The sequence below is a fragment of the Alexandromys fortis genome, unplaced genomic scaffold (assembly GCF_014885135.2).
Source record: "Alexandromys fortis isolate MF-2015 unplaced genomic scaffold, M_Fortis_MF-2015_v1.1 scaffold_38, whole genome shotgun sequence".
In the NCBI taxonomy this organism is placed as follows: domain Eukaryota; kingdom Metazoa; phylum Chordata; class Mammalia; order Rodentia; family Cricetidae; genus Alexandromys; species Alexandromys fortis.
In genome coordinates this window covers 12,214,340-12,239,449 of record NW_026067916.1, presented here as the reverse complement: position 1 = coordinate 12,239,449, position 25,110 = coordinate 12,214,340, and the positions used below count along the sequence as shown (strand labels likewise).

Sequence of the window (25,110 nt, the reverse complement as noted above, 5' to 3'; positions counted from 1 at the left end):
CCAAATCACCATGCACATAGATACGACATCATCAGTCACGTCGGAGACATGACGTCATCAGTGCACACGGAGACATCACGTCATCAGTCACGTCAGAAACATCACGTCATCCGTCACATGGAGACATCACGTCATCAGTCACATGGAGACATCACGTCATCCATCACATGGAGACATCACGTCATCACTCATATAGGAGACATCACGTCATCACTCACGTAAGAGACATCACATCATCAGTGCACATGGAGACATCACGTCATCAATCACATGGAGACATCACGTCATCAGTCACATGGAGACATCACGTCATCACTCATGTAGGAGACATCACGTCATCAGTGCACATAGAGATATCACGTCATCAGTCACGTGGAAACATCACGTCATCAGTGCACATGGGGGCCGTTGAGTCAGCTCTTGGGAAAACGGCTGAGAAGTGGCCTAGCATAACCATGTCTACACAAGGGGAGGCCAGGAGAGCAGTCTGCTGTCTTGTCTTTAAACCTGAAAGATGTGGGCTACTGGTGGCTGCTATTGTTGCTAGATCTTTATAAAGATTGTTCCCCTTTCTCTTCATGAGATGAACTAACGCTTTTGAGTTTCTTAGGCTAGGAATGAATAAGAGCCTGATAAACTCATTAACCGCATCAAGTGTCTTCAGGCACTTGGAGCAGCTCACGTTGGTTCCAACAGCATCTGTCTCTACACAGTAGCAACAGGTGATTCCTTAAGGGGTTTTTTAGCTCTCTGTAGCTTTTTTTCAAGTATTAGAGATAACTGAAATTCTTATTTAATGGTTTAATAGTGATTAATACTAGTAATTTTCTTGTCAACATAGCCCATGCTTTGTTAGACGTAAAGAAGTATGACCCGGAAGGTAGGTGCTTTTGTTTGGCTTTCATAGACGATTGCTCTTTTAAGTCATTAGCTTGTACAGATGTCTCTTGGATACATCCCATACTGAATTGAATCACAAAATCACCTTTATATTTTCAGGGCTTGAGCACACTTTCCAGACACAGGAGACTGAAGGAACTTTCTCTGTCTGAGTGTATCAACATCACCGACGTTGGAATTCGGGTAAGATGATGAGGGTTCCTGCTAAGGGGCTAAGGTTAAAAATGAAGCTGGAGTTGAATAAACTTTGTAAGTCACAGTAGAACGGGCAGACAGGAGCCAACGCCCAATACACAGAGTCTGCGCTAGGCGTCATGATTTAAAGCTAAATGCTGCTCCCAGGCTCCTGTCTGAACACCCAATCTTTAGCTTACAGTGCTATCTGGAAGGCACGGAGCCTTTGGGAGGTGCAGCCTGGCTGCCGGAGTAGACCACTTCCCTCTGGGTTTGGCCTGTCTACTCCGCATAAGGAGAGGAGTCCCTGCCACACACTGTGGCCACAGTGAATGCTGCCATACGTCCCCATCTCTGTGGACCGAGGTTTCCCTAAAGCCATGAGCCAGAGCCCACCTTCCTCCCTTAAACCGCTTTTGCCAGGTGTTTTTGGTCTCTAACACAAAGGTCACTAAGACATTGTACAGGTCGGGTCTAGGGTCCGAGATGCCAAAGAAGCTTTGTGTCCTCATTTCGTCCCCATCTTTGTGCCAGGCTTGCAGGGTCAATAGGGACATCTACCTGGAGATGATACACTTCTACGTGGCCCAAAGTTTTCACACATAGAGAAAATAGTTTACAAAATAGAAACTAAAATATTAGAAAGTCTAACCATGAAAATTGGGGGAGTTTAGAGACTACACTTTCTAACTCTTGGGAGTTATCCACACAGTTCGCAGTGTCCTTCGACAGAGGCACAGCATGAGCGAGTGAGCGAGATGAATTATCATGCTCAGCTGACATTCGAGGAATTCTCGAGAAGGGTAGAGGGTCCATAGGCGTGGCCCGAGTACCATGCAGGAAACTGTAAAGTACATGTAAGCCACAATGGAATTATTTTAGCACCTTAAGCATTTCAGTGTGTGTGTGTGTGTGTGTGTGTGTGTGTGTGAGAGAGAGAGAGAGAGAGAGAGAGAGAGAGAGAGAGAGAGAGAATGCATTGAATGAGAAAGAAACGAAAAATAAGGGATCTTTAAAGCTGTGGTGGGAAGCAGGTCTGTTCCTTCTAAGTTTAGTCCCCGCACCAGCTCTGCCCAGTGCAGAGCTATTCAGAAAACAAAACTGCTTCAAGATGAAGGGCCAGAAAGTGAAAACCTTCATATGGGACAAGATTATAAGTCTATAATAAGAAATTACAGATGCTGGGGTGCACATAAAATTCTATGAAAAGAAGCCAAAAGATTTGTGTAAATTGTGGTTTAAATGTTGGTTAATCACACACTTACACAAAGCCTTATCCATTAGCGTGATACAGTCAGGTTTTCAAAAAAATCAAAAAGGTGACAGATGAGAGATTTAAAAACAAAACCGTCAAGCATCATCGCAAATAAGTGCACCATTAAGATGCCTCAGTATTAACGTGACATTTTAGCATTATGAATATCTTAGATTGTTCTTGACAAGTCTTGGTCCTAAATCAGCACGCACACATACACGCACATGCACGCACCCACACACGTGCACAAACGCACACGCACACACATGCACAAATGCACATGCACACACGCACGCATATGCACACACGCACATGCACGCAAACACATGCACACACATGTGCACGTGCACACACGCGTATGCACACCTCTGTTAACAATTTTTATGTGTATTTGAGACACAGCGCCATATTTTGATGATGTTTATACACAGTGTGAACCATCTACTTAAGCACCCACCTGATGGCTCATTTATCCATTCATCCACGGGCCCGAGTAAGACTGGTATCATAAGGTGAATGGGAGAGCACAAACAAAGCAGAATTTGACCGAAATGCCGGGAGAAACCAGACTCTGCGACATGACTCCAGTTCGCCTGGGAGAAAAGACTTTCTCCGAACTGGTAGCTAGTGGTAGGGGTCGTTCAGGTGTAGGTGATTATAGACGTTAAATAAGTCTTTACTGGATGAATGAAGGCCCCAAATAAAAGTTAAAAATATTGACATTTCTAATACTGAGTTCCATTCTTTAGAGAGGAGGCAGTTGTATCTGGCCGGTAACTCAATCTTTTAGAAGGATTCTAGCACACCCCTGTGATGTCAGCCTCCAAATATCCATCCCCGAAAACATGTTTCTTGGGGCACAGCTGAAGCCAGGAATCAGGAGAGCCCTACTTTCTGCCAGCTGTGTTTAATCCATGGCTCCAGGCGTCTCCTCCACTCCTCTGTGGTGCCCAAGTTTAATTCTAGGCGAAAGTGTGTGCTCGTGTGTTAATGATACGATCACGCACTGAAATGCTGGTATTTCTTTTTCAAAAGTCTAAACTTTCAAAATTGCTCTTTATTTTCTGCAACCTAAAGATACCTTTTTAAAGAAACATGAGATGCAGAATTATTTCATTTCCAGTTACAAAGATCAGATGTTCTACTCAGGAAAAAATTTCTTTCTCGTCGTCTCTCCATTTTCCCCCTCCTCCCTTTTGTTTTTGGTGTGTGTGTGTGTGTGTGTGTGTGTGTGTGTGTGTGTGTGCACGCGTGCGCGTGCACGCATGTGTGTTGGCTTTTCAATAGTCCAAGGGTCCACCTTGTTCAACAGTCTCTGACCAGCCTGCTGCAGACATGTCTGTCTGGAGTTTCAGAAGATTTATCAGGACTCTAACAACAAGGTTGCGTCACCCTCCTCTGACTCTTTCCTCATCTAAAATCGTTTGCTTGCACTCACTTTTAATTACCCCCAAACATTGTTTATGCAAGATTTTCACCACTCTTTTATTTACTGATAGCTCCTCCCTCCGGTGCTAAACCAAAATTGATTTTGGTCGCCTTTGATACATCTTGGCTTCCACTGTCAAAGATGGGCTAGATGAGTCAGCTCCCCTTAGCAACTATTAAAAAAAAAAAAACAACAACACTGATTCTATTTAGTTTCCAGGATTAAGTCATGCAAAAATTACCAAAGTAGGAGATTTTGATAACTACACCTAGTCTCCAGGGATAAAGCTGTGCTCAGGGGTTGAAAGGGAAACAGTTAAGAGCCCTAGTCAGCTGACCTTCATGGATAGCCTGTGGTACGGCCAACTCCGAGCTGTCCTGGGGGGGAGTCGAACAGCAGACTTGGTGTTCCAGCACCTGGCTCTAGTGCCCAGAAAAGCCTCTGCTGTTGCCTTCACTACAGGCTAGTGTCGGGAAGCGTTGACCAGAAGGTCTATGAAGCAGCTCCTAGAGGGCTCAGCCTGTAGATTTTTAAAAAAGTGTTTGAGAAGAGGAACTAAGTAATTTCTTGATCGATTTAAAGGGGTGGTCATCAGTACTCGTTGAAAAGCAACAGCCACAAAACCCTGGAACAATGAAGAAATCCCTGCTGAGTAATTTAGAAATCCCTGTTGCACGGACCATCCATGCTGAGAACAGTCTTCTGAGCTTTACAGTCAAACAGCAGATGCCAGGAGAGTCAGGAGATGTGGGATCAACGGGTGTGGGGGCACAGATATCTGGGTATCATTGCTTCTCCAACGACTGGGAGCAAAAGCAGAGAGCTCGGCGCTCTGCTGCTCCTTGACTCCAATCTGTTTCCAATTTTAAGCAGTCCAACAGGATTTGAAACTTGCCAGACTTCAAAGGATATGGGATTCGACAGCTTCTCAGAGTCCCGTAGCTCAGAAGGTTCCAAGAGATTCTGGAGTGCTGGGTACCATGTTTTCCTGGCAAAGCACCAGGTGAAGCTGAGTAACCCCCACCGAAGTGCCGGCTTCCCGACCACTCCCACCGTGAGAACTGGTAGGGAACTGGTTTCCCTGCACTTCCTAACCGACTCAAACATCTGTTATTCTCAGGTCAAGTGTCCACAGGGAAGAACGTGTTAAAAGCAAGATAATCCTTAGGAGGCCTTTTCTGCCCCTAGGCTACCCCCAGAATATTAGTTTATCACATGTGAGATGAAACTTGCCTAAAGTTAAACAAAACCTGACAGATTGCCTGCAGGCCAAGTAAAAAGGCAAGGAAAGAAAGCACGGGACGCCACCCTCCCATGATAGTAGAGTTTATGCCGGTGTTTGATCCCTCTGTGACACACGCAGGTTTTGTCCATTGTGATGTGCCTGACGTGATCAGGACGCCTGCAGCGTGGCTCGGGGGAGCCGTCGCTCCCTGGGTTATGATTTCTGCAAGGCCCGCGTCGATTCTCCTTGCTTTATTTCCTTTCTGAAACCCTCCTGACAGCAGGTGGCATCCCAGGCAGGCAGGCTGGTCCATGACTCCCGAGTCAGTGCCGACAGACAAGACAGCTCTCGGGATGGCTGCTGTTTGCGCCAACAGAAAAGACTCTCTTGCTAATTTCCCCAAGCCCGTGAGATAGGTAGAGATATTTTTATTTCGCTGTTCCAGATGAGGAAAGTTAAGGTTAAAAATGTGTTAGAGTCACATAAGCCCACAGGTTCCAGGTCTGAGCTTTTCTACAAGGCTAGAAACCTCCCTTGACTAGATCATCTTTGATTCTGAAAAATGAAATTTATGCCCTGGCCATGCTGAAGCAGGCATGGGCAGCCCATATATGGTGATTCTGTTGAACTTGTTCATACTGGGTTTCATGATCTAAGTTGATGAGGACGACTGACCAGGTCTCTTCCTCAAGAGGGCACCAGATCTTATTACAGGTGGTTGTGAGCCACCATGTGGTTGCTGGGAATTGAACTCAGCACCTTTGGAAGAGCAGGCAGCGCTCTTAACTACTGAGCCTGGTGGTGCAGGCTGGTAGGGTTTGCTGAAGGAGGCAGAGGCAGGAGGATCTGGAGTTTGAGGCCAGCCTGGACCACACACATCTTTGGTTCTACTGTATCCTAAGATGAAGGGGCAAAGTCGTACTGACAGTCCTGAGACTCAGTCTCTTAGAGACACAGGAATGCCTTAGAGACACTGGAATGTCTAAGAGATGTCTTGGAGTCTCTTAGAGAGACTGTCTGTCCTTGGATGACCGTGGGTCTCGGTTGTCATTTTCTAGAGACAATGTAAGAAAAAGGACAAAAAGTAGTGAGGGTGACTGGACAGAACCCAGCAGCCCTTCTGTCCTGCCCCTCTTGTCCACTGGACCACTTCCCATGGAGAAATGGAAAGTGTGGGTGTCCTTGTTGTCCTGTGTCCTGCTGGCCCACTTCTAGTTTGTAGATAAGATCTGAAGCCAGAAACTATTCTGGATTTTTTTCCAACAAATTCTGCTTACCAAAACATAGTTCCCCACTAGGAGATACACTGTTCTGTTCTTTCCCTGCTCTTCCAGGGTGCACGTCAATCATTGCTTATTGCTCACCTCCCTGTCCCCCAGTTCTCCACCTGGTGCCTTCCTTCCATGCATCTACCACACTGCATACTCCAGAAAAAATTCCCCTCTTTCAGTCCAAACTTATAACAGGGTGTGTGATGTCAGTGACCATCCAGATTTACTGACATCCAAAGGTTAGTCAGAAGATGAACAAGGCAATCTATTTTGGGTCAGAAGGAAATACTAGAATTTCTAAGACTATTAGATTTTTATTGATAGTATTTGCTTATATATACTTAAAACCTGTTTAATCAATTATATATCTACATAATTTACAAAGTACATTAATATGTATTTATTGAGAGTATCTAGTTAAAATATTTTTACTATCGTTTTTCACAATTTAAAAAATTTGGCCGTGCCAGAGAGAGTCTGGAGACAATAATAGTACCAGGTCCTGTTGGCCAGCTGTCAGCTGTGGACCAGGCACCTTTGCAGTTGCTTTTGGCGTATTAACCCACTGAAGCTCCCAACAAACAGATCACGAAGTGCCAGAATTTAGGTAGCACATTTTCTCGTGCTGCAGAGGAGAGCATCGAGACCTAGGGGAGCTGAGTAATTTATCCAGTGATGCTGGACCCAGCCAAAAGGCCCCTAGCTTGTGCAGGAAGGAAAGAGTCCAGCCACCTGCCATCTGCAGGAGTGCATTCTCCTCCCTTGCATTAAGAAGAGTCTCCATTCTCTGTGGAGTCTTCCTCAGTGAGCTAGCCTTCATCTATGGGCCAAGGATCAGTGCCATAAGGATAACTGGACATGGCTTCTAAAGCTACCCACAATGCAGACAGTAAGGTAGCTACACAAACAGCTTCATCCAAGGAGATCCAAGGAGAACATAAGAAAGCGAAGGGAGAGGAGTAAGAGTTTGGAGTCATTCCTGCTGCCTGGAAGAATGACTGGGCTTCGTAGACCACAGCTGAGCAGGCTGAAGCCAAAATTTCTTTCCCAGATTGCCATGTAAGTTTTAGACAATGTGAAATATGGAAGCTGCTTTGCAGATGCTTGCCGTGGCCTTGGCTTTGTTCCCTTTCCTCCCATACTGCTCTTTTCCTGTTGAAGAGCAGGGATGTCTTTGGAGGCCTGGCTTCCCAGCAGAGGGGGCAGTGAGACCATTCTCACCAGGACGGGGCTCCAGGTTCTGCAGAGCACACGCCCAAAGCCAGGACCGGCCCCCAGGTGCTCCGATGCCCAGTAGGAAGGAGGCTGTCACTGAGGAAATGCGCCTTCACATGTCAGGACTGTATGAGGCCCAAGTGCATCACGTAGACTTGGGGAAATTGTGTTTCAGTTTGTGCCAGTCCAGTTCATCTTTATTAAAGAAGTTAGTTCTTGAGAGCACAATGGCTTTTCCAGAATTAGCAACAGAGAGAAAAACAAAACAAAAAGACTCCAACTCTGTAGGACAACTAATGCGGCCCTATTAGGCTCATGACAAGGGAAACAGGGTCATGAGAGCGGACGACGGAGGGAGGAGTTTGGGGCAACGCTGCCACCTGTTGAGATGGGTTAAACCAGGGTTTGGGCAAAAGAGCACTGGTGTGACAGTCGACAGAGAGGAGTGAAACTTGATCCCGGCGAGGTCCCCATTTTAGGAATGTGGTTATTAGCCCCCACACTGCGACTCAGTGCAGGAGACATGGGGTGACGTGGACATTCTCCGTAGAAGTGTTCCGCACAGCAAGATCGGCTGATAGCCTGGAAGGGAGTCAAACTTGGTCGCATTCCATACTCCTTCCGTCTTCACGGTAAGGCACTGACTCGGAAGAAGTGTAAAGGGGACAATAAGATTGACGTGAGTGACTGGAGCAGCTTTGGAGCCAGCGGAGAGCCTGGCAGTTGTCTCTGGAGGAGAGCACGCTGAGACACGCCTGCAGGCGTGGGACCTCGGGGCTGAAGAGGTGCCTTGCATCTCCCTTTAAAGCCCGCTTTCAAGGTTCTCCTTTATTGATTAATTATTATCACTCTCTGTGTACATCAGGTGTGCCACAGCGTGTGTGGGCTCAGAGGGCGACTTCAGGAATCTGTTCTGTCCACTGTGTTCCTGGTTGTTGAACATGGGTCATTAGGCTTGCATAACCAGCACCTTTACCACCGAATCATCTGATCGGTCCCTCACAGACCAAACACCGTTGGCGCTATGACTTGTCTCTTTGCCCGCTCTCTAAGAGGAAACAATATTACTCCCCCACCTTGCAATATCAAAATTCTCGTGTTATTAAGACAGACTTAATTTTCTGGAAGACACGTGCATAGGACCAATCCACAACCCGTACTAACTGAGAATATACTATGTTCTAATGGGGTCCTTGTGGAAGCCCTTGAAACTAGCACAGTTCCAGAAAGGATCCCAAGAGGTTCACTATAGTCCTATCGGCGAGTGAGCTGAGAGACAAAGCCATCGATTCTGGTCAAAGGTGGATTCCCTCGGTACCACCCTGGGTGTTCCCCGAGCTTGTTTATATCCAGCGACCCTTCTGTCCCCGAACAGTGACCCCTTCCAATTCCTGGATCGCTTGGTTCTAGACATTACAGATTTCCATGTGAAGTTAGTCACAACCCAGGGTGAGTCAGGCCCAGAAAGTGCTGAGCCCCATGGAAAATGCCAGTTCTGCATGGGCTCTGTCATCAGAGTTGGCTGCTGCGGTCAGAGAGGGATGATGGCCAAGCCGGCTTTCTCGCCGTCAGTATCCAGTTATTAACAGTGGTGTCACAGAAAAGCTACCAGCAGCTGACACGTAGTCCTTCCCAATGGATTTACAGTTTCTGCTGTCCAAACTGTCGCACATCACAGTATATGGATGTGTGCATTCACTGCGTGTGTATTCTCAGGCTCGGCATCACCCATTCTCTGTGTGCTTACTGTTCTGTGCTGAGAAGTTTTCACATCTACCTGGACTGTGTTGCCTAGGCTTCTGTCAGCTTCTCATGAGCACGGGTCATCTCAGGAGGGGAACCTCAGCTGAGAAAATGGCTCCGTCAGATTGGCCAATGGGTCAAGTCTGTGGAGTGGGAAGGCTCATCCCACCCCAGGCAGTGCTGCCCCTGGGCTGGTGGAGAGTGAGTGAGTGGTCATGGTTGCTGTAGGGATGGACTGTGACCTGAAGCAGTAAGGTGAAATAACCCTTTCATCCTTCAGGCTGCTTCTGGTCAGTGTTTTCTCGCAGTGATTAAAAACAAACACAATGACATCACCATCAACTGTAGTAATCACCCGTTGACCTTTTCCCCTCCAACACGCCTGCTATCCTTGACAGTGGATCAAGTTAATCTCGTCTGGGTGCTTCCAACTTCAGTTCATGTGTAGCTAAGGCAAGCACTAAACTTTATGAGGACTCACCATGTGCTACGCACTAGCAGTTCCTGTACAGTCTTCCTCTGATCATACTCCATAAGCACGGAACTTTAGCAGTAGCTATATCATATATACAAACACATTACACATACTATCTGTGTAACCATCCTTAAGGATGGGTCCTATTACTACTCCTCCCCGCCCAGAGCTGGGTGCCTTGCTAGACTGTATCTCCTCTAAATGTCCCCTTGTCTGTAGCTGTGCACCAGCTCTTCCTCATCCTTAGCTCTAAAACAAACACAGATGGCAGAAACGGAGGGAGAGAGGCACTCACGTTAGCGTCAGTCTGACAGCCATGAGTTTACCTGACACTCAAGTCCTTCCTCAGTCCCCAAAGCAAGGCTGGCATGTAGCCCAGTGGGCATCCAGTTTCAGAGAAATAAGAGCTATTATCTAGGAACCCAGTAGAGTTGCCAAATCTAATACTCAAAGTAAAATTAATGGTGAAGGGTTAAGTACAGAGAACTCTAAGCACCTGAGCACTTTTCAGAGTGCACAATGCACCTGGGGAGAGACTGATGGTTACAGTGGTGTGGAGGGGGAGTGGATGATGGTGCCATGGCTACAGTGGTGAAGGGGAGTGGCTGAGGGTTGCCAGGGTTACAGTGGTGTGGAGGGGGAGTGGCTGATGGTGCCATGGTTACAGTGGTGAGGGGGAGTGGCTGATGGTTGCCATGGTTACTGTGGTGAGGTGGACTTCTCTTGTACTACTTGGAATTAGTAATGGCATCTGATCTCCACTTGTCTTGATTTATTCTATTCTTACAGTCACATATTTAGCTTTATTCCTGTGGATCATTTTGTTCTTTGAATATCATTTTTTTTTTTCGAGACAGGGTTTCTCTGTGGCTTTGGAGCCTGTCCTGGAACTAGCTCTGTAGACCAGGCTGGTATCGAACTCACAGAGATCCGCCTGCCTCTGTTTGAATATCATTTTTATTTTAAAGACTTTATTATTTTATTTTTATTCCCTCCATCGTGTGTGTGCCCATAGAGGCCAAAGGAGGGCATGGGATCCCCTGAACCTTGGTCTTGGGAACTGGGAACCACACTCTGGTCCTCTGCAGTAACTGCTGAGCCATTCCTCCAGCTCCTCATTTTGTCCTTATATAATATCCGCAGAGTTACAGAGTCTTTCTAAATTAGCACAGACAGTACTGGGTTTCAGTGTGGGACTTTTAAACACTGTTTTTGTTGATTCTCTTTCCTGTCCCCTCCCCCTCCTGGTATCATTCATCCCGCCTACCCCACCCCATGGCCTCCTTCTGCTCCGCGTTACCTCCACTTGTTTAAACACAGATGGACGTCATACGCCAAGGTCCATAGATGAGCTATGTGGGTTTTGGCTTTTTAAGTCTTGGTTACCTTGCTCAATTCAATACCTCCCAGCTTCAACCACTTCCCTGAAAATTTCCTGATGTCAGTTTTCTCTATGGCCTAACAAATCCCAGTGTCTTTGTGGGTCATGCTTTTATTATCCAATTAACTGTTAGTCCCACACCGATGGCCGTCCAGGTCTTGCCGTAGGGAAGCGGCGAGCCGCTCCGTGACAGATGACCGTGCTGGCCATTCAGAACAATGCTATGCTCCAGGCATTATTCACACTAATTAGAAGAGAAACGGGGGCTCCACACGTGTTCAAGTTCTCCTAGGTTGTACACAATGGGAAAAAGTAAAAAGAATATATATGCTCTTTCCACCGTCGCCCCCGACGTGTCTGCCATCCGCTCTCACATCCACAGCCCTTTTCTCCAATCATCTGGACAAATATAACCTGTTAATTACTGATACGCCAATCACATTTCATCATGAGTGACTTCAGAAAAACTGGATTTTGCTAGCAGGAATTTGAGTATTGATAAACTTATAATTTGATGTGTATCTTTTGCTAACCTGATTTTGGATGTAATATTTTGTTATTTGTATTGTTCATGGCAAAAAATCTATATCGAAGGGTCCCAAATGAATACGCAATAAACCACTGCAGGGGAGTTAGCTGCAGACAGACACAGTATTGGATCCACAGAGACTAAGGGAAAGTAAGGGGGGAAATTTAAAGGGGGACACAAAGCAAACCCTGCAGCCTTGGGAATCTCTTCCAGTCGTACTGTAGGACCTCGCTGCACCTGGAACACCTGGATGTCTCCTTCTGTGCCCACCTCACGGACGAAATTATAAAGACCGTAGCCATCTTCTGCACGCGAATCACGTCTCTCAACATCGCGGGATGTCCAAAGGTGCGTGCGGGAGTCAGAGGGCGGCGCTGAGAGCGGAGCCAGGCAGGGCCGCAGTCAGGGGCCAGACCTGACCTAGAACTCCCTTGTTTCCGTCACGGCGTGTGGGACCACTGAATGCTTCTTCCAGTTGCCGAACTGGAAATAGCTTGAGCATTTTATTTGTGCCAAAGTAGAACTTAAAATCATCCAAAACATTATTCTCATGCAAACTAAATTATGTACTGGAGATTCATTTGATTCATGAATAAGAGAAATAAAGTCAGGGCATGGAGCATTAGAAAACACTGGGTAGGGACTGAAGAAAGAAGGTTGAATTATGGGTCTCAGGTTAGATCTAAAATTGGTTACTATCCTACAGGGCAATACAGACAGAACGTCGGGTTAGGGTTTCTACCAGACAGAAATAATTTACCTGTCTCGTGGACAAAAAAAAAAAAAAAAAACCACAACACAACAACTAAGTGTTAACACATAACTTCACTGACTTTGGGCCAGAGTAAATAATAAACAGCACGGGAAGTAAAGGGTTAAATCTTTAGACATTTCCTCAGAGGGGTGGTCAGACGTGTCCCCATTCTCAAAAGGGCATGGAGTCGTCTTCAGGCTTAATTTCAAGGTTTGGCTACTTTCCTGACACTCGTTTATAAAAGATACAACGCTTACTGTAACCACTGACTGTACAAATGCCTACGGGATGGGAACGGCCCACTGCCAGCCATCAGAATACGCAAATGGGTGGCACATAAAATTACTTATTTTGGGGGGCGTTTTTCCATGTATAAAGAGGTCTGAAATGGTCACAGAAGTCATGTTTTGTTTTAAAAGATGGACTATTTCTTTCAAAGTCCAACATAACCTACTTTCTTTGTCTTATAGAAACCCAAGTCTGGGTTAACACGGCATATCAAACATACACATACAATTTCTCTTGAAACCCTATCACAATTGCAGCTGAACAGTAGGCCCATCTGGAAAAGAAAATTAGGAAAAGAAACAAGCAACGAGACTGGGGGAATTCGAAAATAGTTTGACAAATTGAGGTGACCCAAGACAGCTCTGAACCCCACGCCACAGCAGAGAAAGCTGGGAACACCTGATGGGTTTTAAGCTTAGCAGTCCCGTAGACTTCAGGGAGGAGACTCCTTGGGAGGAGACTAAAGTCAAGCCTGGTTAGCATTCTGGAAGAGCAGAGGCCCAGGTCTCTTCTGCCCCATACCTCGGGGTGCACCTCCCCAACCAAACCAGAAGCACGGGCACCACCTTCTCAATCCAGCTTTCTCAACCCCAACAGTGTGGAAGCTCCAGACAAGGCAGACAAGGAGGGGGTAGTCCTGTCACCGCTGGATAGCTAACACCCCTGCCCTCTAGGTACTGGGCCCCTAGCATCTGGATCCTGGGTTTCCATCTTGAAAACCAAGAATGTCTCCAGATACTGCCAAACATCTCCAGGAGAGCAAAATTGTCACCATCTAGAGACAGTAAAGCAGCAGACAGTTTCTGTGGGAAACACCACGTTTAACTGTGAGTTTGGGCACAAAAGTGAAAGGGGAAACGAGGCCCCTGAACACAGAGAGCAAACACTTAGGCAAGTTTTCTTCTCATTCAGCATCCAGAAAGTGGCTGCCAGAACTTCCCTTCAAGCAGGAGTTTAGACACCTCTTCTCCCGAGACTCTGCCATCCCCCCATGCTCAACACACAGCCTCCGCTCAGGGGCTAGCCCTCCACTGCTCATCACAAATGGCCTGTCGAGCATTCTCAGACCAGCAAGGAAGTCTCTAAACAGAAGATTAAAAATCCAAACATGTTATCAGGGAGAAGCTGGAGGTGGTTAAAATAGGCAGAAGAAAGAGACCTTGAAAATGCTTGGGAACTGCAAGCCGCTGAAAGCTGGTTCTGCTACGCACACCCGCTGGCTTCTATTTGAACAGCATCGCTGGGTTCTCAGGGGCTGTGCACTCTTGACAGGCTGCAAATCCAGCTGCTTTTCTGTTGGCTTGAGTGGACTGAGGGTCTGGAACCTCCTTAGTCTTGACACTAATGTATCAGACAAAGAAGAGGAGGCAGGAGGGGAGAAGATGTGGCAAGCAGGGGCAAACTGAAGCCAGAAACTTTACAGGAAAAACTTTTTTTTTTTTTGAGACAGCGTCTTACACTTAGGCCAGACTAACCTTGAACCTGTCAATGGACTAGACTGTCTGTGGACTAGACACTGTTCGCCGACCTCGGCCTTCCAAATGATGAGATTACAGGTGTGTGCCACCATGCCCAGCTACATGATCCCTTTTAATAATGTATTCGGTCAGAACAAGGGAAACGATGTTTTTCTGGTCCATGTCACCTGGTTCTGGAAGAAAGCTGTGTCGAGAAGCTGCAGAGGCCACCTGATTCTGCATGTGGGCTCCGAGAGCTCGCGGCACAACTCGGGGGAACTGCTCCAGCTCCAGCACCAAGTAGGCGGAAGATGAGGGCAGGCTCTCCCGTGGCTCTGCTAACAAAGGCTCCAAAGAGCACCGAGAAGGGAGGAGAGGCTTCCTTCTTTACAGAGACAGAATTCCTCTAGAAGCTAAGGGATTCTCCGTGCACCTTCAGTAAAGACTATCCGACATAGATGAATTGACATCAGATGCATCACTCTGTACTTAACAGGAGGGGAAGAAAAGGGAAGCGCAGTGGATTCCTCAGAACAGTCAGAACGGGGCATGGCCTTCCCCTCCAGGCTGTGCTAGTTGATTCAGAAGCAGAAGGGAAATTGATTTGGGCCGATCTGGTGGCTCACTCCCTTCACTTTGCCTAATTAATTCTACTCACTTTGTTTTTGAGGGGCCATAAAGAATGTTGAGAGCCTGGCTCACCATTCCAGATGCCCACAGGTGAATTTCAGTGTCTGTTCTACCTGTCTCTGGGAGGGCTGGCTTTTCCCAGGAGCCTCCTCATCTTCATGGCACTGAGATGCCAAGGAAAGAAAATGCCCGAAACAAAGAATAAAGGGAAAAGAACGAAATCAATGACAATAGTGAAATATTTATACAATTCATCCCTGAGGGAAAAAAAATCTCAAGTAGGCAAGGGGTAACTGTTAACCACATTTGTGTTGGGGGTGTAGGTGTCAGGACGCAGGATCTCTGTAGGCTGGTTATGACTTGTCTGAGACAGAATACGCTCATACATAGCAAGTGCCGTGAAGCATGATTTGCAGAGAGATCGAAGGCCAAATGGGGTCAGTACTCCCCAAAGCCCAGAACGGCCGCTATAGAGAAGGAAGTCTCCACCAGACACCCACAAAATCCAGAGCAGCCGCCATAGAGGAGGAAGTCTTCACCAGACACCCACAAAGCCCAGAACGGCCGCCATAGAGGAGGAAGTCTCCACCAGACACCCACAAAGGCCAGAGCAGCCGCCAGAGTAGAAGAAGCCTCCACCACCAGACATTGATTTCCCTCATACTGTAGCCAAGCCACTTAGCCTCACCCTTATCGCGAAGGGGAAAATGACAGCTAAGATGAGCCACCGAGGGGCACCCTGTTTGCAGGGCGACTGGGGCAGAGCCCGGGTGTCCAGCCAGTCCCCCAGCTCAGGATGCTGCATCCTGTTGCGGGAGGTCTTTCCGCCCCTCCAACCAATAGCTGCTGTGATACCAGCCCATTGGGGCGTGGTCTCACTCCCTTTAAAAAAGCGGCTACTTCCTCTGCTCGCTCTCTTCTCTTCCTGCTCCGCTGGAGACTAGACTCCCTTCCTGGTTGCGCAGATGGCTGTTGTCTGGGATTGTGATCTGTAAGTTTTTTCCCCTTTAAATAAATAACACCCTATTAATCATAACTCCAAACTGGTGTTGCCTTGTTCGTGACTTACGCCTTCATCTGGCGCCCAACGTGGGGCTTTTAGGACCTCTCCTTCCCCCGCTCGAGTTCGGCTTGGGCGAGCCCTCCCTTCCTTAGCCGCGGCCTGTGCCTTGTGGCGGCCTTCTGCCCAGGTGCAGGCGGGGAGCACTGAGCCATCAGCACGGTCTCAGAACACTCTCCTCCGATCCCAAGCGGGAACACAAACATCCAGTCCCATAAAAGCCTTGAAATGCTTTAAAGCCAGAGTTCACGCTGGCAGCACAGCCCCCAGGAAGCCGTGCTTTAAAATGATGCAGCTTTTTTTCTGCTGCTGTTGCTGAATCAGGAAATTTCTCTACAGCACGCCATCAACAAACAGCAAAAATCTGTGTTAAACTCTCTCTCCCTTATTTTTAAGCTCTCTCAGGTTTTTAAGTGGATTTAGCCCATCACGTCTGGCCAGGCCTTCTCAAAGCGTTCAGGGACTAGTTATAATTTTCTTAGGTCAAAGGTTAATTTGGGAATTTTACCTTCATTTGTTTTCACAGGAGCCCCTAAGGAGAACATCGCCCCCATGTCAGCTTGAAGCAATCTTAGAGGACGACGTCCCCTCTCCCAACAGAGTTTGCCCTCAGGGTTAGGGACATCTTTTAGTCGTTGGTTTGGGGTTGAGGGGATGGGGAGATGTTTTATGGAATTAGGGGTATGTTCGAAAAAAAAAGGGATTAATTGGTTTGATGGGATGATTGGTATTTGTGAGTTACTGTTTTTAGAAAATTGTATTGGTACTGTTTCCTGTATATTGACATATTGAATATTGAATGTGAGTTTTCCTACCTCTATTTTTGTATAAGAGTATGCTTATATTGTATTGATACATCTACCATATCACAATGTACATTTCTACCTCTGATACTATTTATGTAATAACATTGTTTACATTTGATATGTAATGACATTGTTTACAGATGAAGATCGTTGTCTCCATATATTGCACAGTTGTTTATTGTCTTAGTCTTTAAGTTAGATAGATATTGAGAATTATATAGATTAATAGTCATCTAAGTTTGTCATTTATAATTAGACTAATCAGGTTCTTTAGATATATAGAGATTATACTCAGTATAGATAGATAATCTTCAACCTCTTTGAAGAGCTGTAGAATATGGCCTTTAATCTAACTCAGAGTTTTGTGGTAGTGAGACACAATTGCTCCTGGCAACACCGCTCTATTCCTGAGAGAATGTTGAGCACCAAAGACACTCCACCTGGAGCCTTTCTTTTTGGCAGAACTGGCCTTGGGGCAAAGAAATGCCCATACCTCAACAACTGACAGAGATACAGAGTGTGCATCAATAAATAAAACAGGACTGTCATATCCTGCCAAGACAGGGTAAGATAGTTTTGAAAAGTTGCTTGCCTTTGAAAATGGTATGTAAGTTATGTTAGCCCTTAGCCAAACTTGGTTGCTTCAACGCTGCAAACATGACTTTGGGTGATTGCCCAGGTAGCTAGTTGTCTCTGTGATTTGTTGCATGTTTTGGAAGTTGTTTTACTGAACTTCCTAATTACCCAGGTAACATTATTTCCCTTCTCAGATCTTCGATGGGGTTGAAGACTATATAAATGTAGTTAATTTTCTCTCACGACTTGGCCAAGTTATTTATTATACAAGACCTAAGCTAGTTAGAATAGGATATTTGTACTTATTGTATATAATTTCATAGTAGGTTTAGAACTCTCTTACTTAAATAAAAGGGGGAGGTGTTGCGGGAGGTCTTTCCGCCCCTCCAACCAATAGCTGCTGTAATACCAGCCCATTGGGGCGTGGTCTCACTCCCTTTAAAAAAGCGGCTATTTCCTCTGCTCGCTCTCTTCTCTTCCTGCTCCGCTGGAGACTAGACTCCCTTCCTGGTTGCGCAGATGGCTGTTGTCTGGGATTGTGATCTGTAAGTTTTTTCCCCTTTAAATAAATAACACCCTATTAATCATAACTCCAAACTGGTGTTGCCTTGTTCGTGACTTACGCCTTCAGCATCCTGCAGTCTAGGTGTTCTCTAGAGCTAACGACTGAGAAGGAGGAGCCACCTGGGTGAATCCAGCACCCACTGGGAGACTGCCAGGCTCACGAATACACTGGAGAAGCCGTGGTTTAAGTGGGGACCACCCTGGCGCCCTTATGCATTTGCACACGCGGTCCCTGGCTGGCGGCACTCTTAAGAAAATTACAAAACTATTAGGAAATGGAATCTTGGAAATCCTTCCAGTTTAGAAATTTCAACATAGTCATAAGACAGAGGTTTTAAAGTGGTTATGAAAAATGATCAATGGATTTTTAAAAATCCTATATCAGCATGAGATGCCCGACATGTGATGTTGGATAATGTATATAATCTATTGCTATGCAACCAATCACCCCCTGAAACTGATGGCTTGGGCAACGCCTATCTTTTTAAACTTTAGAAAACATTTTAGTTTTAATTGTGTGTGTTGTGTATGTGTGTCAGTGTGGAGGCGTGTGCACCTGGCTGCAGTGCCCACAGACGCCGTTCCCACTGGAGCTAGACTGCAGGCAGTTGTAAGCAGCCTGGTATGGGAGCTGGAACCAAACACAGGTCCTCTGCAAGGGCGTACCCACTCTCAACCCCAGAGATGCTTCTGCAGCCCAGACCTCTCCCATTTTATTTGCTTCCAAGCCAATGCGCCAGCAATCTGGGCCGGTGTCTGGTTGGTTCTCCTACCCATGACTCTGCCGGGGTTGTTCATGTGGCTTCAGCCACCTGCTGCCTCCACTCAGCTGCCTGTACGTGAGTTCTCAACTGAGGAGTTCTTTGACTGGACGTGGTGTTGCCCTCCTACAGGCTCCATGAGCTGCTTCTAGCCAGCAGCGCATTACAGGAAACATCACAGGGAACAAGAAAGAGGTCAAGCAGAAGATGGTAGCGTTTTTAGCATGATACCTTTTTCAAATTTCCTAGAACTTAAGACATGTTGTAGAATGTTCAAACGTAGTTATGTTTTAAGGTGGCATATTCGTAACTGTTTCTCCTTTGCTAATCTTTAAGGTAATGTGCTTTTATTTCTTCCAAAATAGGAAATAAATTTAAAGAAACCAAAAGAGTTTTCCAGAGACACAAGGGAGCCGTGTTGGGAATAACAATCTGTCCAGTGAGCCAAGGCCAGGATCTTGTATTCCCAGGAAAGTTGGGGATGTTAGCCATCTCCTCTCTGCCCCCAGTTCCCAGCCCTTGAGTCATAACCCCCCAGACATCACCTCCCTATTGGACACACGGAACTTCCGAACTATGGACGAGGGCTCCTTTTCAGGGCCTTGTCAAAACCTCCCACTCCACGCCCCATCACCTCATTGTCCTATAATGCTGAAGGAGGCTTTTCAGCAACACCAGGTCTGCAGAGACCCAGACAGCATGGCAGGGATGTCTGAGGAATTTTGTGAGAACCAGTTACAATTCGGAGCCTTGGGTCCAAGCATGTTCCAGAAACAGGGAATACTTAGACAATGAAAGCATCTGTTTTCCCATATTTAAAAAGTATACATTTCAAACCAAAGGGCTTTTCTGCATCATTTTCTTAACTTTATGTTAAAAAAGCAATGAGCTAAGCCTCATCATGTATGTTTTCTAATGCATAAATAAAGTGGGAAATTAAATCCAGCTGGAAAAATTCCTTCGGGGAGAGTAATCTCGTTTACTCTGCAAGTTTCAGTTCATCTATAAATCAAGAGCTGGACCCCAAGTCAGTGAAGTAAACTAGCAATGGAGTTGAATTAGCTCTGCAGGGCAGCTGGACAGACTTGTAGATACGGAACACGGCCAAGATCGGTCTGAGCGGGCCTTGTGCCGTCTGTGGCGTCTGTCCATCTCCCTCTTGCCCCACGCCCACTGTGCCTTTCCGGAACCGGCCACTCATTCTTCTGTTCAGCCCTTTCTCAGGGAAGCTCGATCCCGTATGGAGAAGAGCTTCAGGCGATAGATGTTTGTAGGTCTGCAGTACAATGCTATTAAGCATACCTCTCCACACTGGTAAAGCTTCACCGAGGATTTCAAGCACGGAAGGCCCCCCTGCACAAGTGTGCACAAGTGTTCACTGCTAAAGGAAAACTGACAGCGTTTCTCGTCCAGACCAGAGCATGCTTAAGTGAAAAAGAACGAGATCACGAATCCCCGTGGTGTCCCTTGAGGCAATTTACTCTTCTACTCTTATTTGGAAGTAGTTAAACCTCAGGCTTGGCTTATCATGGAAATAAACTCTGGGAAAGAAAGCCTGCCAAGACCTTGGTTTGTTTGCTATGGCCAAGTGCTTGTCCCCTCCCCCACACTGGCCACCAGTGTCCAACTTTAACAGCCCACATAACAACGCCACACAGTGGGGACTGGGGGGGGGTGGACAGGTTTGGGAGAGGTCATGAGGGATACTGGTTGGAGTTCTCCACGCCACTAGAGCACGGTATGAGGCAGCCATCTGCAACCCTGCACCTCACCACACACCGTAGGGGCAGCCATTGTTCGTGGTCTTGCATCTCCCAGGTCTCTGAAGGATAAGAAATAAGTGCTTGATGTCTGAGCCACCTAATCTATTTTATTACAGCACCCTAAGTTAAAATACTGCCGTCCTGTGGGCCAGGGTTGCTCAGTAACTGCTCTTCCTCTGGCTGTGTGCAGATTACTGATGGAGGCCTAGAGGCCTTATCTGCAAAGTGCCATTATCTGCACATCCTGGACATCTCTGGCTGCATCCTCCTTACAGACCAGATCCTTCAGGGCCTTCAAATAGGCTGCAAACAACTCCGGATCCTCAAGATGCGATACTGCAGGTCCATCTCCGCGTAAGTAAGAGCTGGGTTCGGCAGGGCTTGGAAACGCCGGGAGAACATGGCGTGTGGCGGTACCATTGGAAATGCGGGGATAGCATGGCGTGTGGAGATACCATTGGAAACGCCGGGATAGGATGGCGTGTGGCAGTACCACTGGAAATACCAGGATAGGATGGCGTGTGGAGGTACCATTTGTAAGATGCAACCATTTACGTTTTGACTGAAACCAACATTCTGAGTTGAACCAGGGATGCCCTTCTAAAATTCACTGCACAGTTTTATATTCCTTTCACAGAAGGCTTTTACTTTCAGCACCTTTCTGTCTATGGTCAAGCAGACGACCAGTTACTTCTGCCCCTTGCCACTTAGTTCTAGCTCTGCTGCTGAAATGCAGTCCACTCGGTTCCCCTCCCGGAGTAAAGCAGCTCTTTGACCCCAGACTGGAAGAACTTGGGACTAGGGGAAGTGGGACTCCTTCCGAAGCCTCGCTGCTTCCTACTTGGGCCACGGACCCACTACTTAGTTGAGGTTGCCTGTGGGTAGAATGGCGGAAGAGCTGGGGTGAGGACTAGACCCCCACACACACACAATAGAGCACACACAGAAATGCACGTCCCCCTGCGTACTTCCTGTGGCCGTGGATAAGTGCCTGGCTACTATCGCTCTTTCCCCGTGAGGCTGCCACAAGCCCCGGCGACTTTGTGCTGAGTCAGCAGCTTCCTTCTGCTGCTTCTCAGTCCCCTACTATTTGTTAAGCTTTATTTTTAATACCATAATTTTCACAGAACCTCTTGTCACGTGACAAGATGGATGACCAGTACATTGCATAATACACTCATAACTTTTATAGAATCTAAGACTTAACAAATCCATTAAGGAGCACTGAATTTACGCCAGCTTCTATCTGGCTGAAGAACTAGATTACACAATCCACTATTTATCCATCCCCAAACTTAGCAGTGTGTTCTCAGCCTCATTATCAATGAGCCACAACTCTTTAAAACCAGTGCTTTCGGAAACCACAGGCGACAGATAATTGGATCAACTTTCAAGTCCTTTACTCCCTAAACAAATTCTCCCTGAAAGTCAAGGGCACTGCTGTCTCTGAGTGTAATGTCCTTGCATCAAAGACAGGGCCAGCAGGCTTGGCACAGCTTTGTTTGCTATTCTAGTTCTCACTGTAGATATCGTCTACTTACCTAGTGAAGTTTATTCCTCGGCTCTGTGTGTTTGCGTGCGTGTACCTGCACACTTGTACATGTTTGCTTCTTTTCAGTTATCATCAACGAGATCATCCCTAGTTTATTTTTGTATGTTATTGGTATATATAAAAAGCCACTGGGCTTTGGATGTTGACTTTTTGTAACTGGATATTTTATTGAAAGTATTTATCACACTTAAGAGTTACTGAGAAAAGTCACTGGGGTCTCTTATGATCATATTGTCTACAGATAACTTGAGTCCTTTTCTCCTTGTATTCTTTTCATTTCCTTTTCTTGCCTTACTGCTTTGGTTGAGAATATAAACATGATGTTGAAGAAGGGCGAAGGGAGTGGACACTTGCCACATTTTTGATTTTAGAGGAAATGCCCCCCCCCCAATTAGTGTACTTGTTATAGGTTGTTGTCGTCTTATGTTGAGGTATGCTCCTTCTACCCTTAGTGGTTCTCACTTTTGAGTCTTTATCATAAATGGATATCTAACGTTGTCAAAGGCCATTTCTGCATCTACTGAACTAATCTGTGAGTTCTGAGTCTCTGTATGCTCTGTTACATTTACTGGTTTGCATGTTACACCATCTGTACATCACTGCCGTGAAATCATCTTGATTATAGCAGGTGATCTTAATGTGCTGCTGTATTTGACTATGAATTTTTACATCTGTGTTCATCAAAGATGAAATGTGTATCTGTGTGTACACACATGTACACGTGTGTTGTTTTCTTATTTCTTCCTAAGAAAGTCTAACAATATTTTTTAATCCTTTGGCTATGAACCTATTTGAGTGACAACTTTCCAAGAGAGATATATCCTGGAGATAAAACTACATGGACTTTTAGCATGGGCCTTCCTTCCTAGAGTCCACCCTGCATCCACAGGGGTCTGTGAGCTCTGAGGACGAGCTCCTTTCTGACATTGTCAGCCATCACAGGGAGGGGAGGGAGGTCAGGTTGTTCCTCCATCAAAGAAACCGGAGCTGCATCAGGCTGAGCCTGAACTCAAAAGCGCTGTGACTTCGTGTTCCTGCTCTTTGGCCCGGACAGGGACATCCTCACTGCCTGGTGAGCCCTGAGTTGGCTGAGCTACAGATCCTTTCCCCGGGGTGCCCGATCATTTCACACAACTCCCAACTTCCTCTCACAAAAGCGAAGCTCTGCCTTGAATGTGGCTGGCGATAGTGTGTTTCCAATTCCAAATTTGGTCAGGTTTGAAAACCGTAGGGATTTCTTTTCTGCAGCTCGCTAATGCTCAGCACGGTCCTTGCAGGGCGGCAGCTCACAGAATGTCCGCTGTGGTCCAGCATCAGGAATACAGCTCCAGCAACCCTCCGAGATGGTTTGGGTATGACTCCGAAGGCAATCCTCTCGCAGAGCCTCACAGTAGAATGCCAGTTAGAAATTACTCAGAACTGATAGTCAAAGAGGCTTTCAGCAGTGATGAAGAAAGTCCCGACTCCAACGTCAAATAGGAAAAACAGAACATCTGGAACTGATTTTGATGTTTCTCCATTTGATGTTCATATTGTTAGTTGCTGGCTCCCAGTAACAACACAGAAAAGCCACATGCCTCTGTGTCTTCCTTCAAAGCAAACATCACCTCTCTCTCATGAGACCCCCACGGTAACCGGTCAATTTATTTTCAAACATTTATTTATTTAATGAATGTGTGCCCGTGTGAGACTGTGTGTGTGCAGAGTCCACAAAGTCTGAGAACTGGTGTCACAGAGGACTGTGAGAGTTATGTAGGTGCTGGGAACTGAACTTGGGTCTCCAAGGCCAGTCAAGACTTTTGACCACTAAGTCATCTCTCCAGTTCCAAGCAAACTAAGTTTAGTGAGATGATCAGACCCAGGGTTACAACACAGGAAGCAGCTCGGAAGACATGGCTTTTGTTTTTGAAGCAAGTAGGACATGCTCTCCAGCCAGGACCAGGAAGTGGAGATGCCACTGAAACCAGTCAGCTCTCCAGGACAAGGAAGTGGAGACGCCACTGAAACCAGTCAGCTCTTGAGCCAAGGTGATGGACGCCTCTGAGGTCTGTCAAGCTTTGATATCCATGACAGGGACATTTTCAAAGGCAAAAAGCTTTCTCATAGTTTCCAGACACTTGACAATAAAGGACAGCTAAAAACCCCTAGATTCAACACTCAACAGGAGCGATGTGGCCAGAAAGGGCGCTGCTGGGACACTGGCTGGGTCTTCTCAGCATGTCTGGGCTACACAGGGATGCCAGAAAGACAAAAGCAAAACACCTTTCAGTCTTTTTCCATGAAGAACTGGCCTTTAATTTCCTATCTGAAGACTAATTTAATATGCTTTTGTCATGTTTTTTTAACCATTATTTGATCCATTATCTTTACCATCCTAGGATCTGATGTTGTCAGACAGGCGGACACCTTTTCTGACCGCTACACACACGCTGAGGCAGGGACACTGGACCAGCCTTTTGGCTATTTCCTCAGTCCCTTATCTCTTAAATGAGGTTAGCCTGTTTACCTACAGTTTGAAACAGTTGAAACACTTAAAAGTTTTTAAAAGGTCTCTCACCATATTATTATTGAGTATCCCGTATCAGTTAAAGGCTTTTAAATCATTTCCCTCCCTCTTTCTGGATGTTTCTGGAATCAGTGGTAGAAAGTCCACGGGAGTCAAGAGCAAAGGGATCTGTTAAAACAGCAAGTTTTAAATCTGCACCAAAAGGCCGCAGTACAAGTGAGACCTTTAACTTTGGGGTTTGTGGCAGCTGTGTGAGGGCTGGCTTCAGGAGTCTGACCCCCGAGTGTTCTGTGCACACAACTCGGGAGACATAAAAGAGGCAGCTGGTTTCTCGGAGAGAAACATTTGCATGGGGAAGACCAGGTCAAGGAAAACAGACCCCACTATACCATCGAAGAAACTCAGCAGGTGCCTTATGGTCAAAGCCTGTTCCAAACTCTTAACGTCTTCTTAATAACAAGAATGAGGGGCCTGTTTGCTCATCCTGAGGAGGTAAACTTCAGAGCTAGAGAAATGGACTGGAAAGGCAGGACTTAGAAAAGCGGGCTATGTAAGGAGGCCACTGTGTACAGCCCACTAGTGACTCTGAGCATCCATCCTCAGCTGAATTCTAATTCATGGCCTTTGGGTTGTTGTTGGCTACTTTTATCAACTTTATTTTTAGTCATGAAATGTTTTTCTAATTGCCTAAGAGTGGGAAAATATTATAAAAATTGCCGTACTGCCTCGTCATATCCTTTGCTTAACAGCTCACCGCACAAGCACCGCACAGAATGTCCCAGCATGCGAGACAGTC

General features: G+C 46.4%; 1 protein-coding gene across 1 annotated transcript in view; it reads left to right on the top strand.

The window, feature by feature from the left end:
- Positions 1 to 24,961, top strand: part of Fbxl13 (F-box and leucine rich repeat protein 13) — a 159,401-nt gene extending 134,440 nt beyond the window's left edge. The window contains exons 18-21 of the mRNA XM_050139741.1: positions 1,000 to 1,083; positions 11,811 to 11,945; positions 20,447 to 20,610; positions 23,086 to 24,961. Coding sequence (XP_049995698.1) covers positions 1,000 to 1,083; positions 11,811 to 11,945; positions 20,447 to 20,610; positions 23,086 to 23,287 — 585 coding nt within the window. The 3' untranslated portion in view covers positions 23,288 to 24,961. The remainder of the gene's footprint in view (positions 1 to 999; positions 1,084 to 11,810; positions 11,946 to 20,446; positions 20,611 to 23,085) is intronic.
- Positions 24,962 to 25,110: the final 149 nt, after the last annotated feature.